The 17981-nt window shown below is 37.0% G+C and overlaps 1 protein-coding gene across 4 annotated transcripts; it reads right to left on the bottom strand.

Annotated features, from left to right (window-relative positions):
- Positions 1–1732: 1732 nt before the first annotated feature.
- Positions 1733–17560, bottom strand: bnip3 (BCL2 interacting protein 3). Of its 4 annotated transcripts, none has more exons than XR_012387492.1 (7): positions 17202–17560; positions 13610–13778; positions 13442–13520; positions 11324–11430; positions 9590–9739; positions 2480–4455; positions 1733–2322 (listed from the first exon to the last, which is right to left on the bottom strand). XR_012387492.1 is itself a non-coding variant. In XM_005172968.6 (6 exons), the coding sequence occupies exons 1-6, from the start codon at positions 17242–17244 to the stop codon at positions 4413–4415; spliced, it is 591 nt and encodes a 196-aa protein (XP_005173025.1). In that variant the 5' UTR covers positions 17245–17560; the 3' UTR covers positions 1733–4412.
- Positions 17561–17981: the final 421 nt, after the last annotated feature.

Below are 17981 nucleotides of genomic sequence, written 5' to 3'. Positions count from 1 at the left end.
TAAAAATGGTTGGCTACTGCTGTTAAAAAAATGTAAATCTCCTGACTTATGCAAAGTATTTACATAAAGTAGCCTATTCATCAACCTGAAAATGTTGCCTGGGCCTCATAAATATAGGCTATATGTCATCATATTCATATATAAATCATTTGTGATAATCTTTGAAATATATCTTGCATGTATATTTGACATATTTGATTCCTCCACGTATCGCTAGAAGGAAGCCTGAGTATCACTTGTGGTACACGTACTACAGTTTAAAAAACCACTGCTCTAGATAAATGCACTTCACATTACATTAACTTTACAATTTGTTGTCCCAGCTAATTGTTCCAGTCTTTTTGGATTTGACCATTAACATTAAGTTTATACCATCAAAATTTTGAGCTGCGCTTAGTGAGGTTTGCATTTTGAATTTAAATTCTGATTGGCAATTTATAATGCATTTAAAGAAATGTATTAGCTTTAGGCATACTGTACTGTATGTATGCAGCTTTATTACTGTACACAGATCAGGAGCGATACTAGACCTACTCTGAACATGGCCAACTTGTCAGACTTCATATTAAATGCCAAGTGCATTACATTATGGTTTAAGCCAGTGTTTCTCAACCATGTTCCTTTAGGACCACCAGCACTGCACATTTTCCCTGGTCTCATTAACCAAACACACCTGATTCAGATCGTCTGCTCATTAGCAGAGACTGAAAGACCTGTAATGGCTATTACAAAGCAGACATCCAAAACATGCAGTGTTGGTGGTCCTCCAGGAACGTGGTTGAGAAACACTGGTTTATACTATGCCATGCACTGTTCCCTGTGGTATAATATACAATATTATAGACTGAAAGATCCGCTGTAAATGCTGCTCTCAGAGTGTAAACATGTAAACACCACAATCAAACAAGTACTGTCGTCTAGGATTTTCGCCGCATTTTGTGACCACAATAACACACACACACGGCTTTCTGACACTACCTACCGAGTGCATTTAAGTTACCAAGAAATGCGGAGGGGTTTTTTTTCTCTCCTTTTCGCCGTGCGATATCAAACTTTCCATTAAAACTGCACTCTTCCAGCAGTTCCTCGCATCCAATATCTCGTTTGCACAGGGGCATGCAGGAAATGTTCCTGAATGAAAGTGAAAGAGCCAAACTGCAGTTAAAGTTGACAAAATAATAATTTGCCAAGTCGATTACTGACGTTCATGTAAACAGTCACTGTCCTTCTCCCCTGCGTCTGGGTTGTTTTGCCTCTGTGAAAATCAGCGCGTGCTCGAACCGAAAACTCCCATCCCACTTTCCCTTCCCCAACACTCCCACCTAAACAAAGCTAGCTTTAGCGTTAACTAACATGAACAAATACTGTAGTAAATGTAGGGTTCATTGTTTGTTCGTGTTAGTAAATGCGTTAACTAACATTAACTAATACAACCTTATTGTAAAGTGTTTAATTCAGAGTTTAACAGTGTTTAAAGTATAATTCAGGCATGACCAACCCTGTTCCTGGAGATCGACCTCCCTGCAGATTTCAGTTGCAATATCAAACACACCTGCCTGTAATTATCAAGTGCTGTTCAGGTCCTGATTAATTGGTTCAGGTGTGTTTGATCAGGGTTGGAGCTGAACTTTGCAGGAAGGTTCATCCCCAGGAACAGGGTTGAGCACCTCTGGTTTAATTCATGCATTCATTTCTTAATAAAAGCAAGACAAAATCCAAAGGAAGCACTATGTAGCGGGCAGACATTTATTTCAGCTCATTCCCTCTGTTAATACAAAACCACTAAATGAACACGTACACACAACACGATTTCTAAACGCTACAAAACATGCACAAATTTACACAATTTCCCTTTTTCTCCTGCCTGATTCATTGACAGTTTTATATAAGGCAATCTTTGGGCTGGAACCCTGACCATTTAGGAAAAAAAAAAAAAAAAAAAAAACAGAAGAACTTCTGCAGTTCAGGTGAGCAAACCCAATTCAACATTAATGAAATCTCTCAAGTTAGCCTTGAAGTACGTTTTGATTTCAGTTGACATTCAGATAAGTGCTGATTTGGTAGATTTTGGCTAGCATTTACTTAGGGGTGGTTGCTTTTTGTGTAATACTGTGTACAGCCTGATTCCCAAAGCAAATGGTTTTTATTTGGTGTAAACGGTGCTTTTGACGAGGTAAATCAAGTCCTGTGCATTAAATATAAAGATTTAGCATTCAATAAATAAAATCCCTGTTTTGATATGCACTGTTAAAAATATCTGTTAATTAACGGTGTTCCTGTATTTTGTTTTTCCGTCTATTCCAGGGGTCACCAATCCTGGTCCTGGAGGGCCGGTGTCCCTGCAGGGTTTAGCTCCAACTTGCCTCAACACACCTGCCTGGATGTTTCAAGTATACCAAGTAAGAGCTTGATTAGCTTGTTCAGGTATGTTTGATTAGGGTTTGAGCAAAAATCTGCAGGACACCGGCCCTCCAGGAACAAGTTTGGTGACCACTGGTCTATTCTGTCGACTTCCGAAAGTCTGCAGACTTTCATTGACATTTTAGTAGCTTAAGATAATGTTTAAGAAGTAACATATAGAGAAATAAGTCTGTAAGATAACAGAAAATGTACTGGCAGTTTATTACAAGGTTTTTGTACTGTAATATACACTCACCGGCCACTTTATTAGGTACGCCTTACTAGTACTGGATTGGACCCCCTTTTGCCTTCAGAACTGCTGAACAAGATACTGCAAATATTCCTCAGAGATTTTGGTCCATTTTGACATGATAGCATTACGCAGTCCCTGCAGATTTGCCGGCTGCACGTCTATGATGCAAATCTCCCGTTCCACCACATCCCAAAGGTGCTCTATTGGATTGTGATCTGGTCACTGTGGAGGCCATTTGAGTACAGTAAACTCATTGTCATGTTCAAGAAAAGTCTGAGATGATTCACGCTTTATGATATGGCGTGTTATGTTGCTGGAAGTATCAATCAGAAGATGGGTACACTGCTTATAAAGGGATGGACATGATCAACAGCAATACTCAGGTAGGCTGTGGCATTGAAGCGATGCTCAATTGGTACTAATGGGCCCAAAGTGTGCCAAGAAAATATCCCCCACACCATTACACAACCACCACCAGCCTGAACCGTTAATACAAGGCAGGATGGATCCATCCTTTCATGGTTTTGACACCAAATTCTGACCCTACCATCCCAATGTCGCTGCAGAAATCGAGACTCATCAGACCAGTCAACGTTTCTCCAATCTTTATTGTCCAATTTTGGTGAGCCTGAGTGAGTTGTAGCCTCAGTCTCTTGTTCTTAGCTGACAGGAGTGACACCCGGTGTGTTCTTCTGCTGCTGTTGCCCATCCTCCTCAAGGTTGACTGCAATTAGAGATGCTCTTCTGCATATCTCGGTTGGAACGAGTGGTTATATGAGTCACTGTTGCCTTTCGATCAGCTAAACCCTGTCTGGCCATTCCCCTCTGACTTCTGGCATCAACAAGGCATTTGCACCCACAAAACTGCCGCTCACTGGATATTTTCTCTTTTTCGGAGCATTCTCTGTAAATAGAGAAGGTTGTGTGTGAAAGTCCCAGTTGATCAGCAGTTTCTGAAATACTCAGACCAGCCCGTCTGGCACCAACAACCATGCCATGTTCAAAGTCGCTTAAATCATCTTTCTTCCCCGTTCTGATGTCCGGTTTGAACTGCATCAGATCGTCTTGATCTTGTCTACATGCCTAAATGCATAGAGTTGCTGCCATGTGATTGGCCGATAAGAAATTTCCGTTAACAAGCGGTTGGACAGGTGTACCTAATAAAGTGGCCGGTAAGTCAACCCAGATAACAAATCATTTTAAACAATTAAAAATGTAAAAACAAAAGTCACTTTTTCCAACTTTTTAAGCTTAAAACTTGTCAGAAGAATCTCATAATGTGATTTAAAATAAATAAATGGTAAAATAAAACACGAATCACAAAATACAGAAAACTGCCAATACACGGATATTTTTTCACAGTGTGGGGCAGAAAGTCGGATTTCCTACCAGTTAACAGTCTTAAGTTTCACGTTTCCGAAGTTCCTGCATCCACTTTAATCCACTTATTTCATGATCCTCACGTAGTATTTTTTTACCGAATAAATACGAAATGAATGAGATCTAAATCTAGCCGGCGTGTTCTTATATGCCTATAGCATGGCGTTCCCTGGAATGGACTGGCATTATGTGTGGATTTGGGAGGAATTATGGGAAAGGCCAGTGTTAATACACGAGGGGGAAGCAAGGCAGAGGAAGTGTGTCATGTGACCTCGTCCTTTTTGCGTCTACATGAGCTCTGAATCACGATAAAGCAGCTGAGATGGTGGATGTGCGGATGTGAGGTTTGTCTTCCTCTCTCATGGCTTTTCCTGCTCCCTCAGAAGGTGCCAGAAGCAGTAAAACGCCTTCCGATGTACACCCTACAAAGAGAAAGAGCTTGTCACATTCATTATGCATGATGGATTGATAATTGAAATCAGAATTATTAGGCTCCCTGTTTATTAGTTTTCCAAAATGTCTGTTTAAAGGAAAGCAGATCTTAGTTTCACCACATTTCTAAACATTCATTCATTCGTTATCCTTCAGATTAGTCCCTTGAAATAATATCATGTATAAAAGAAAATAATCTATAGAGACATGCAAGTCTGTAATATAACATAAAATGTATTGGCAGTTTTTTTTACCCTTAATATACCCTCACTGGCCATTTTATTAGGTACACCTTACTAGTACCAGGTTGGACCCCTTTTTGCCTTCAGAACTTCCTTAATCCTTCGTGGCATAGATTCAACAAGATACTGGAAATATTCCGGAGAGATTTTGCTCCATATTGACATGATAGCATCAAGCAGTTGCTGCAGATGTTTTGGCTGCATATCCATGATGCGAATCTCCCTTTCCACCACATCCCGAAGGTGCTCTATTGGATTCACTCATTCATTTTTGTTTGGCTTAGTCCCTTATTTATCAGGGGTTGCCACAGTGGAATGAACTGCCAACTATTCCAGCATATGTTTTACACAGCGGATGCCAGTACTGGGAAAATTTACCAACAGTTAACTCTCTGGGGTCTGAGGGTGTTTTGGGGCTGTGGAGAAGTTTTGACTTGCACTGACATTTGTGTTGTTTTCAGTATCTTAAAAACATATTAATGGCTAAAGTGTGATAACGCTGTAAACAGCACAAGCTGGGCTACAATAATACCTAAGCAGCATGTTTGTATGTGTTTGTGTTTTTAAGAAAGAAACGTTTATGCGTGGTTAGTGAAAAACTAAAATTTTGAAGTCATTGAAATAAGGCCGTGAGAAACACAGAGAACATTTGTTCACATGACTTTTAAGAGCTGGACCTTGTAGCCTAGTGTTTTTGCTTAAATGATGTAAGAATCATCTTGTTGTACTTTCTCACAGAAAACATTATATTGAATTTAAATTTCTGAGTGAAAATGGTCTATGCGAGAAGGCGTGAACTATCATTACTAATGCAGTGAGATTAAAGACTCTGTCTATCTGTTTAAAGTCTGTGTGAAATCAAAATGAACAATGTTTATCTTGCTAGCGCACATTGTTATTTTTTTAGGTCAGCGGTGTCCAAACTCTGTCCTGGAGGGCCGGGGTCCTGGAGAGATTAGCTCTAACCCTAATCAAACACACTTGAATCAGCTAGTCAAGCTCTTACTAGATATAGTAGAAACTACCGGGCAGGTGTGTTGAAGCAAGTTAGAGCTAAACTATCCAGGACACCGGCCCTCCAGAACTAACAATTATTCCATACAAATTAATCCACTGAAAAAAAAATGTTTAAGGTAATCTTCAATAAAATCTGACCATTTGCTTATTCCTTTGGACAGTAAATAATATGTGTCTAGATATTTTTCAAGACACTTCTATAAAAATTAAAGTGACATTTAAAGGCTTAACTAGGTTAATTAGGGTAACTAGGCAGGTTAGGGTGATTAGGCAAGTCATTGTTTGATGGTTTGTTCTATAAACTATAAAAATAAATACTGCTTAAGGGGGCTAATAATATTAAAAATACCTTAAAATCATTTTTTTTTTAAATCAAAAACTGCTTTCTTGCCGAAATAAAACAAATAAGACTTTCTCCAGAAGAAAAAATATTGTAGGAAATACTGTAAAAAATTTCTTCCTTTGTTAAACATCAATTGGGAAATATTTGAAAAAGCGCTAATAATTTCGACTTCAACTCTTTTAGCTTGATCTCTAGTATTTGTTCAGCTCCAGGTTTCTCCTGCAGGTTCATTTTTCCATTCTCCTGCTGCTTTTGAGAGTGGTTGTAAATCAGTGGACTTGTGTTAGCGTCAGCAGAGCTGTGAGCTATCAGTGGAAAACTGCTAAGTCATGCTAACCCCTGCAGAGTACACTAGCATGCATTCCAGCACGCAGAGAGCATCCATTGCTGACCCACATGAGCTGGGCTAAAAATACTCCTTTATGTGCTGCTATTAGTATACAGATATAGATTAACATGAGGCTTAAAACAATGTACATCCTCATTGCTTTGAGGTTGAAAGGGTGTGGCTGTTGTGTTTCAGTCAATTAAAAACCATCCACAAGTACACAAATACTCTGGTCCCTAGATATGATTAATAGTATATAGAAAACAAAGTGTTTAGCATAGTTAAGTACACCCTTATTTTGAAAATGAATATTTTTATCAATATTTCTGTGAATATAGGCAATGTATTTTGGTGCATTTAAACAGATTTATTATACAGATATATGTATTAAAATATAATTTTAGTCATCAAGCATATTTAGAAATTGAAAGATTCAAGCAAATTCAAGCAAAAAATAAAATAAAAATTACACCCTACAAAATTTCAACTAAATTTTTCAATTTTTCGCTTCTCTTGATTTCTTTTCTTATTTTTACATTTGTGTTTAGTCATTTTTTCGAACATAAATTTGGGTTTACTTTTTGGAGGGTTATCGTGAGTTATTTTGTTAGATAAGCTCCAGATTTGGCTTCAGTACTGGCTATTCTAACGTATATGTTCAGATATAATATTGTAAAGCATCCTATTGACCTTATTCTAAAATGCGGAAGTGCGCCTGTTTTCGCGATTGTTTTAGAACTTCCGATTCAGTCGCCTATGGGAGAAATGACTAGTATAATAATAATAATAAATGAGTAATAAATAGAATAATAGAATAATAAATGGCAGAAAACGGTCAAACTACTTTTTGTACAAACAAATGTTAGCTTGACTATACAGACCAAGTAGACTAATATAAGAAGAAAATATCAGTTTGCAACATCAAACAGCAAAACGAGCAGTTTTTAATGTCTAAAAATTAATGGAAGTGAATGAGAACTTAGGTCTCGAGCCCAAAATATTTAAATGGCTGCGCCCACTCGTCGGCGAAGAATAAGGTGAATAGAAAATATTCATTTAAATAAGTTTTGTGAGGGGTGTACGCATATATGCTGAGCACTGTGTGTGTGTATGCACACAAAAGTTTTGTTGCCAATCCAAGTTTTAGGAACAACACATAATAACTGGACTTCTAGTTGATCATTTGGTATTGGAAGTGGCTTATATGAAAGGCAAAGGCCTCTAGATTACGCTTATTTTACCAAAATAAAATATGATCATGCCTTGATTTTTAATTATTTTAATAGGACAGTAAGGTCTGAGTTTGTTTAGACAAAAGTCTTCTCACTTAACAGAAATAATGTACAGTATATAATATAAAGTCATGCTGCAGTGTAAGTAAAATAATGAATATTGTGTATGACTCTCATGAGCTTGGAGGACTGCATCCATACGTCTCTGCAATGACTCAAATCACTGATTAATAAAGTCATCTGGAATGGCAAAGAAAGCGTTCAAGCAGGACTCCCAGAGTTCATCAAGATTCTTTGGGATTCATCTTCAATGCCTCCTCCTTCATCTTACCCCAGATATGCTCAATAATGTTCATGTCTGGTGACTGGGCTGGTTAATCCTGGAGCACCTTGACCTTCTTTGCTTTCAGGAGCTTTGATGTGGAGGCTGAAGTATGAGAAGGAGCGCTATCCTGCTGAAGAATTTGCCCTCTCCTGTGGTTTGTAATGCAATGGGCAGCACAAATGTCTTGATACCTCAGAGTGTTGATGTTGCCATCCACTCTGCAGATCTCTCACACACCCCCATATTGAATGTAACTCCAAACCATAATATTTCCTTCACCAAACTTGACTGATTTCTGTGAGAATCTTGTTTCCATGCCGGTTCCAATAGGTCTTCTGCAGTATTTGTGATGATTGGGATGCAGTTCAACAGGAAAAATGTACCTTCTGCTACTTTTCCAAATCTTACAACTGGGATCGATGATGAAAGACTTTTGTCAGGTAGTTTATATATATATATGGTTTTTCTTTGTATCTATTTTTATCAAGTTTTATTTATGTATATTTTAATTTTACTTCAATTTAAAGAAACAACCAGGACTATTAATAAGCTAAAACCCTAAAAAAATATTTTCATTATTAATTTTCATTTAAGGCGAGGCAGTGGCGCAGTAGGTAGTGCTGTCGCCTCACAGCAAGGAGGTCGCTGGGTCGCTGGTTCGAACCTTGGCTCAGTTGGCGTTTCTGTGTGGAGTTTTCATGTTCTCCCTGCCTTCGCGTGGGTTTCCTCCGGGTGCTTTGGTTTCCCCCACAGTCCAAAGACATGAGGTACAGGTGAATTGGGTAAGCTAAATGGACCGTAGTGTATGAGTGTGTGTGTGAACGTGAGTGTGGATGTTTCCCAGAGATGGGTTGCGGCTGGAAGGGCATCCGCTGCGTAAAAACTTGCTGGATAAGTTGGCGGTTCATTCCCCTGTGGCGACCCCGGATTAATAAAGGGACTAAGCCGACAAAAAAATGAATGAATGAATTTTCATTTAATAAATCAAAATACCAAAGCTTTAACATACAGTTGAAGTCAATTTTATTAGCCCCCTTTTGATTTTTTGATTTTTATTTTATTTAAATATTTCCAAAATTATGTTTAACAGATTAAGGACATTTTCACAGTATGTCTGATAATAATTTTTCTTCTGGAGAAAGCCTTATTTGTTTAATTTCGGCTAGAATAGAAGAAGTTTTTAATTTTTTAAAAGCCATTTCAGGGGCAAAATTATTAGCCCTTTTAAGCTTTTTTTTTTTTTCGATAGTCTACAGAACAAACCATCATTATACAATAACTTGCCTAACCTAGTTTAGCCTTTAAATGTCACTTTAAGCTGTATAGAAGTGTCTTGAAAAATATCTAGCCAAATGTTATTTACTGTCATCATGGCAAAGATAAAATAAATCTGTTATTAGAAACGAGTTATTAAAACTATTTTAATTAAAAATGTAAGAAAATCTTCTTTCCGTTAAACAGAAATTGGGGAATAAAATAAACAGGGGGGCTAATAATTCTGACTAACTGTATATAAAATGAATGTGTAACATTAATAACTATATTACTAGTGTGCAGGTCAAATATGAGACGTTTAATTTTGCCGTTCATTTTGGCTTGCTTAACTGTGTAATTTTGGCTCACTTAAATGTGCCTACCCGAGACCCACAGCGAGGATGTGTGAGAGGACCAGAGAGGGCAGGAAGACTTTGAGGAACTCAGCAGAGAAGATTCCTCCTTTCTTCATCACACTGGTGTTCCTCATGCTGAGTGTGCTGGAGCGCTTCGGGTGCCGCAGCAGAAACTCCCTGCAAAACACACCACTTGCTTACAGCTATGCGGAGATCCAGGTACTTTATATTTGTATAAGTACATTTGAAGTCAGAATTATTAGCCCTTCTGAATTATTTTCCTCTGTATGCCCTGCGCACCAGAACAGCCCGACACAGAAACAGTTTCTTCCCTCAGGCAATCCATCTCATGAACACTTGATAATAATAATTGTCGAACCAACATCACTACTTGCCATAAACGTTTATACACATATACAGTTATTTAACAACACACTTTACATGCCACTTTGCACATAACAGCTGCATATATAACATTGTATATAGTAATATAGCTCTACATACACTTCTATTTGTATATTTGCATTCACAACTTACTGCTTTTTTATATATTTATTATATCTTTTTTTTTTTGTCCTGTCTTTTTAATTCTGTTGCACTGTAGAAGCTATGTCACGAAAACAAATTCCTCGTATGTGCGAACATACCTGGCAATAAAGCTCATTCTGATTCTGTATTTTTTTTCCCAATTTCTATCAACATATTTCTAAACATAATAGTTTAATAACTCATTACTAATAACTGATTTCTTTTATCTTTGCCATGATGACAGGACATAATATATTACTAGATATAACTAGGACTTGACTAGGTTAATTAAGCAAGTTAGGGTTGAAGGATTCGGATTTATGCCTTCCAATCCGTCTCAGCATGGATCAACGATTATCCTTTTCTCATCATCCTGTTCCTCATTATTTTTATTAAATATAATTATTTGATCATTTGAATGAGTATTAAACTTTGAAAATGATTTGAACCAATGAATAAGTAACACACTGCTTTATGTAAGAATCTTCAGTGTACTTGCTCCTCTCTTTGCCTGTCTATTTTAACTTTGTTTTCAGGAGACACACAAAAACCAGGTCATGGGTCATGGAGACCTCTCTCTCTCCCGATGTCCTTCTGAATGGAATCTTTGATAAAACTGCAAACTATCTTCAGTAAACTTCATTTATTTATTTGAATCTCTGACTCCGGTTCTTCTTCATCTGTCAGACTGCTCATTCTGTAAACTATCCCTACAGGGTAATTTGGCAAGTCATTGTATAACAGTGGTTTGTTCTTTAGACAATTGAAAACAAATATTGCTTAAGGGGGCTAATAATATTGACTGTAAAATGATTACAAACTGCTTTTATTCTAGCCGAAATAAACAAATAAGACTTTTTTCCAGAGGAAAAAATATTATAGAAAATATCGTGAAAAATCCCTTGTTCCATTAAACATCATTTGGGAAATCTTTGAACAATACATTCACAGGAGGGCTAATCATTTTGACTTCAACTGCATGTGTTCATTTACAGTGACTATAGAAAGTCATCAGACCCTGTGAAAATCTATACCTTTACTCACATTACACCCTGCTTTCGAAAGACCTTCAGAATAAAGTCATAGAAAGGCACAGATGAGGAGAAGGCTACAAAAGTTGATAGTTATTTGGGACGTGATTTGATTGCAGGTTAATTGACAATTTAAGTCATTGTTTTAAATAAGTATGATGATTTCCTATAGGCACTGTATATATCTTTTGGGTTTATATACTTGGGTGGCAGGTTTTCTGGGCGACTCGACCAGTCCCAGATCCAATCAGCATTTTTCTTCATCAGGATCTCCACCTCTTTTCTCCTCTCCAAATAGTCTTCCTCTGACTTGAATAAGACCGAAAACAAATTTAGGATGATGTAAAGTGTACATGAAAACAGTAGTTCACCTTTAATTAGAAAATAATTAAGTGATAGTTCACTCAAAAAATAAAAACAAAAGCCCCTTTCACACAGTGATACCAGTAAATATCTGGAAAATTTCCGGAACGACTTAACCTGTAAATTCAAAAAAGCACTGTTCACACAGGCGAGGATGATACGGATTTTTTTCAGGAGAAGACCGTTCACACACTTATTCCAAAAATACCGGTAAATTCTGGCATCATTAAGCAGAAATGAGCTCTGAATGGCTGCGCTTGTATTTGTACAAATCTGAATTCATTACAAACTCTGTGGATGGATAAGTATTGTTAACAACTTGGATGAAAACATATGGAGGAACACTTTCACATGTCAAGATGTTTGTAATATGTGTGTGTGCTGGAGCTCGTCGGCTGCTTTACATGCACAAGCGTCGGAGCTTGAAGGTAAACAAACAGCGGTTTATCATAAGTATTTTATCGATATCTTTTTACACAGTTGGCATTAAGAAGGAGCATATAAATGTTATCTGACTAATATCTAGCAGCTAAATGTGTCTGGAAATATATTCACAGGCTTTTGTTCTCATAAACCGTGTGGACGTGAATGCGTTTGAGTGTTCTGATTGGCTAAAGTAGACGTCTCACGTCTGCACGTTTTAGATGTGCACGCGCTCTTTTTGGCATTCTTTCTTCTGCGTTCACAAAGCGCAGCATTTCTGCAAATTACCGGTAATGTTACAACTTCTCTTTCCAGAAAATAGCCAAAACGAATATATCGGTATTTTCGAAAAGGGCCTGTTCACACATACAGACCTTTCCGGAAAATTGCCGGTAATTTTCCGGAAAGGTCTGTATGTGTCTGTTTAGTTTTAGTTTGACTTTATTAATCCCCGGAGGGAAATTCACATGTCACAGCAGAGCTCTCCATACTAAAAATAGATAAATAAGTTACATGCATATAAAAACAATAATAAGATTACATTTCATACTGCACACCTTGGTTCCAAAAACAACGAGTAAACACTTGTACATATCTAATATCTAATTCAAGTTCAGCACAATTCATCTGGTATGACTTTGGTTATACAATCTGATCACTGTTGGTAAAAAAGACTTCCTGTATCTTTCTCTGTAGCACCGGGGTTGAATTAATCTTGTACTAAAAGAGCTTGCACACGCTTGGACTGTATCAAAAAGGGGATGACTATCGTGGTTCATTATACTAACAAATTTGTCCAGCATTCGATCCTGTGCAATCTCTTCTATGGTAGGTAGTGCACACCCCACAACAGAACCTGCCCTTTTTATCAGCTTATTTAATTTGTTTTTCTCCTTCTCCAACAGTCCCCCTCCCCAGCAGGTTACAGCATACAGAATCACAGAAGACACCACAGAGTCATAAAAAGTTTTTAACAGTGTCTGACACGCACCAAAGGACCTCAGTCGTCTTAATAAATGAATGCGGCTCTGACCCTTCTTATACACCTGGATTGTGTTTTCAGACCAATCGAGCTTGTTGTTCAAATATACACCCAGGCACCTATATGACGAAACGATCTCAATTTCTGACTCGTGTATAATTACGGGCAGCGCTTGTGATGGATGTCTACTAAAATCAACAATAATTTCTTTGGTCTTACTAGTGTTTAATTTAAGACAATTCATATCACACCAGTCAGCAAAACTTTTTAAAAGCAACCTATACTCACTCTCAGGAAGCTATTGTCATCTTCTCACCCCTGACTTTTTAGAAAAAGTTTTCTTTTTTCCTTTCTTTTCTTTTCCACAAAGAAAGATGCTGAGGAATTTTAGAAACTGGTAACGCTTGACTTCCATAGTATTTGTTTTTCCTATCTTCCTTTGTGTTTAACAGGACAAGTCAAGGGGGAATAATGATGACAGAATTTTCATTTTTGAGTGAACTATCCCTTTAAATACAAACATATTTTTTATCAAATCCTATTAATATTTACCTGTGAGCTGTTTTTTTCCCCAGAGCTGTGGACCTCGGAGCCCCTGCACAAGTGCAAAGGAGTCTGGGATCTTGGAGGACTGGTAAAAAAAAACAAATAACAATAATATAATCATTTCACCATGCACATCCTGTAATCTTACAATACATTTAAAGTTTTTGTGCTGACCTGTCACATGGTAGGCTTCCTCTGGAGCTGCTCCGACCCGACTCGTGCTGAGCATCCAGAAGCATCTTCTCCAGGTCTCCGCTCGGGGCCGTGCTAGCTGACTGTTCATCTGTGGCTGCTTTAGAAGTGCTGCCTCCCCCATTATTAAAATGCAGCTCCACCCAAGAACCTGAAGAAAAGCCAAATAACATCCTTGTTTTATTATGGTTCTTGTATTTAAACAGCTGTCTGGAATACTCAATTCTGATTGGTCAGTTGTGACATTCCTGGGTATGTTATTCCTTGATTACAAACTCTGAATACATTTATATTTAATATGTTCCTTGTTATTAAACAGCTGTCTGGAATACTCAATTCTGATTGGTCAGTCACGACATTCAAGGGTGAGTTATTCCTTGATAACAACCACTAAATACATTTACATCTAATATGGTCCTTGTTATTGAACAGCTGTCTGGAAAACTCTATTCTGATCGGTCCGTCGTGATATTACAAGGTATGTTATTTCTTGATACCAATCCCTAAATACATTTACATTTCATATGGTCCTTGTATTTAAACAGCTGTCTGGAATACTAGATTCTGATTGGTCAGTCATGATATTACAAGGCATGTTATTCCTTGATAACAACCGCTAAATACATTACATTTCATATGGTCCTTATTATTAAACAGCTGTCTGGAATACTCTATTCTGATTGGTCAGTTATGACATTCAAAGCTAAGTTATTCTTTGATAACAACCGGTAACTACATTTACATTTAATATGGTCCTTGTAAATAAACAAGAGTCTGGAATACTCAATTCTAATTGGTCAGTCGTGATATTTTAAGGTATGTTATACCATGATAACAGCCGCTAAATACATTTACATTTCATATGGTCCTTATTATTAAACAGCTGTCTGGAATACTAAATTCTGATTGGTCAGTCATGATATTACAAGGCATGTTATTCCTTGATAACAACCGCTAAATACATTACATTTCATATGGTCCTTATTATTAAACAGCTGTCTGGAATTCTAAATTCTGATTGGTCAGTCATGATATTACAAGGCATGTTATTCCTTGATAACAACTGCTAAATACATTACATTTCATATGGTCCTTATTATTAAACAGCTGTCTGGAATACTCGATTCTGGTTGGTCAGTCATGACATTCAAAGTTATGTTATTCCTTGATAACAACCACTAAATACATTTACATTTAATAAGGTTCTTGTATTTAAACGGCAGTCTGGAATACTTGTTTCTGATTGGTTAGTTGCGATATTCCAAGGTATGTTATTCCTTGATAATGTCAGAAATTGCATACTTCCGCACTATATATAGTACATTAAAAACAGTATGTGAGCCGAGTATTATGTCCAAATTCAGAGAAGCACCTGGAGAACCTACTACTTCCAGTGAGATTCTGATGTGCACATCCAATGGATGATATGCTATCCCATAATGTCATGTTAGAGAATTCCTGAATGTGAGTGAAGCGATGCAATATGAGGTCACATGATAATGACAAATGCCGGATGTAGTACGTCTGAATTCCATTTATACTACTCGCATTCATACTATATAGAACATCCATTACCTACTGAGAAGTAGGCAAATTCGGATGCAGCCATCAATGGCCCACTAGGCGAGCCGGGCCTTTTACCCATTTAAAGTTTGAGAATAGGTTGAGGCTGTTTCGGCCCCAAGGCCTCTAGTCATTGGCTTTACCAGATTAAACTGCTTGACCTGCAAGCGTCAGCTATCCTGTGGGAAACTTCGGAGAGAACCAGTTACTAGACAGTTTGATTAGTCTTTCACCCCTATGCCCAGGTCAGATGACCGATTTGCACGTCAGGACCACGGCAGGCCTCCATCTAGCAGTTGAAAGTAGTTTTTTTAAATGGCAAAGAAAATTATTTCACTTCATAAGGCCTCAATGTTTACAGAGAGGTATTCATTTTGTTTTGCCTGAATGTTTAGCTTTGACTCTCCAAATTCTGGTAGCTGTTGACTTATATCTAGGCCCACATGTAATCTGCATCCGCAGAAATCTGCAGACTTCTGCATATATTTAGCCCATCGAGTCTATGTATTTACTTGTGTAAATGTGTGTAATTTTATATTTATACAGTTTTTAATTTCACTAATATTATTGTAATTATAATGATAGTAATATTAAAATGTTGATATGATTTATTAACAATACAGTTTGTAAAGTAATATTTTCTGTCTTTGAGTAAATATATTATAGGAGAGACTTGCTTTGTTTACCAAATAAGTAGATCTAATTGAATTTGCATTGTAAACATTAAATAAAAGTTAAAAGTGTATTATTTTTTATTTTTAAATTTGCTGCAAAAATATCAACAAATGTCTGCAGATTTTGTCTGGCCCTATATCTTAAGATTCAATACTGACCACATTTTCTTTAATGAGGAGTCATCATTATCTTTGATGGAGTCAAGGTAATGTAACACAAATTTTGTTTTTGAGTGTCCCTTTAAAGGTAAATATTTGTTGCAGTTTATCAAATTTAAAGCACTTTTCATGCCTTTATCTTTCCTGAGAATCAAAGTATAGCAAGCATAACAACATGTCATAACCTGTTTATAATATTCGATTTACTTGACATTGAAAACTGGGCTGGGAATGAATCAGTGATCATGACACAGTAGCCAGAAAATCCAGATAAACACAGAACATGCCTGCACTTGAGACTCAACCCATGAGCCTGAGGAAAATAAACAAAGCTTTGGCTATAAATAGCTCATTATGTCGGGTCATTTTTTTTCTGACATCATCCAATGAAAACAGGCTGTTCAATCCCCACCTCTGTAGAATTCAGACGCGGAATCCGCCTTCTTTCTGTGAATCGATTCTTTCAGGCGGTTCATTTCCAAGAACAATGGTTTAATGATTCTTTTCGTCATGCAGTGGTCCCATACATACCCCAAATGATTTTTTTATGTTTAAATATTACATAATAACATACAATAGTGTTAATTAACATTTACTCAAAATATGAACTGACCACAAACAATCAAACATGTCGTTTCCTTAAGTTTATATGTTTTATTATATGTTGTATTTCAATACGTTAACTTGTTTTTAAGCTTACTAAATTAAATTATTATCCCGTTTTGGAGATGGTTATTAGTAAATATAATTTAAAGCCTCTCGGATTCGTTTGTTAATTCGACTCATTGGTATTCAATCAAGTTCAAAAGAAACGATTCCAAATCTGATGCGTTCAAAAGAGTCGGTTCTCCGTCCATTTAGTAGTCGAGCTGTTTAAAAGATCCGACTCCGAAGAATGATTCATTAACGATTCAGAGTTTGCTTCGCGTCTGTGTTTATTATTGCGGATCACATGCGTCATTTTTGTGGTTTGTACACACACACACACACACACACACACACCTGCTTCATCTTGTCAAATATTAATATAAAAGACTAAGGTGAAAGAACATCGTTTAATATACGTATGTAACTGTAAATATTCCCCAAACATGCATTTACATGGTAACAATGTGCGTTTTAGAGGAGAAACATGCACAAAACGAGCGTTAACCGGAGTTGTTTTGATATCTACATACCCTGAAGGTTTTCTTCAGACACGCTGTGCTTTTCAATCGACATTTTTGTTTCTTTCACCAACAAAAGGACGATTCACCTCCGTTTAAATCCTTAAAAATTCAGTCGATAGATACAGAAACGCAGTGTTATCCAGAGACATGGGTCGCCCCACGAGTAAAACGAGGTGTTTGTCGATGAGACAGCGCTCTGTTAGATATATTCTGCACGTCCAGCACAATAAACCGCATGTGGATTCATGTGACAGAATTGGTTCGGGATCTTTATTCCATGAATCCACACAGCTGGTGGTGACGCAACATGCGGCTGTCCTATGGATGGAAATATAGGGCAAACAGAAAGACAACAAAACTGGCACCCTGGCACAAGGGTTGCCAGATTGAGCCAACTCTACTCTTAATTGTTGCCAGATTGAGCACATTCCTTCTCCAGGTCTGGGACCCAATCTGTAGAACTCAACTTTTTAAATTATTTTTGTGTGTTTAATTAGTTTTTATAGTTTTTTTTTTGTTATTATTGTCATTGCAAAAATATTTGTAATATTCTTTTTAAGTTTGTTTATGATTAGATTTAACCTAAACATATATATTTGTGCATTAAGTAGTATGTACCTTTTTATTATTTTTTTCAGGTGGTTCGAAAGACAAAGAAATTTTCCAGAGTTTGTTTTATACATTTGTGACATTTTTACAGCTATTCGGTAATAAACTGTGAAAATAACTAATTGGAGAATGCTTTAAGACCAAGAGGAATTCTGTATTGGCTGTTGCTTCGGCATGGCT

This window comes from Danio rerio, chromosome 12 (genome assembly GCF_049306965.1).
Source record: "Danio rerio strain Tuebingen ecotype United States chromosome 12, GRCz12tu, whole genome shotgun sequence".
Lineage (NCBI taxonomy): Eukaryota > Metazoa > Chordata > Actinopteri > Cypriniformes > Danionidae > Danio > Danio rerio.
This window is presented reverse-complemented; position numbering and strand designations above follow the sequence as displayed.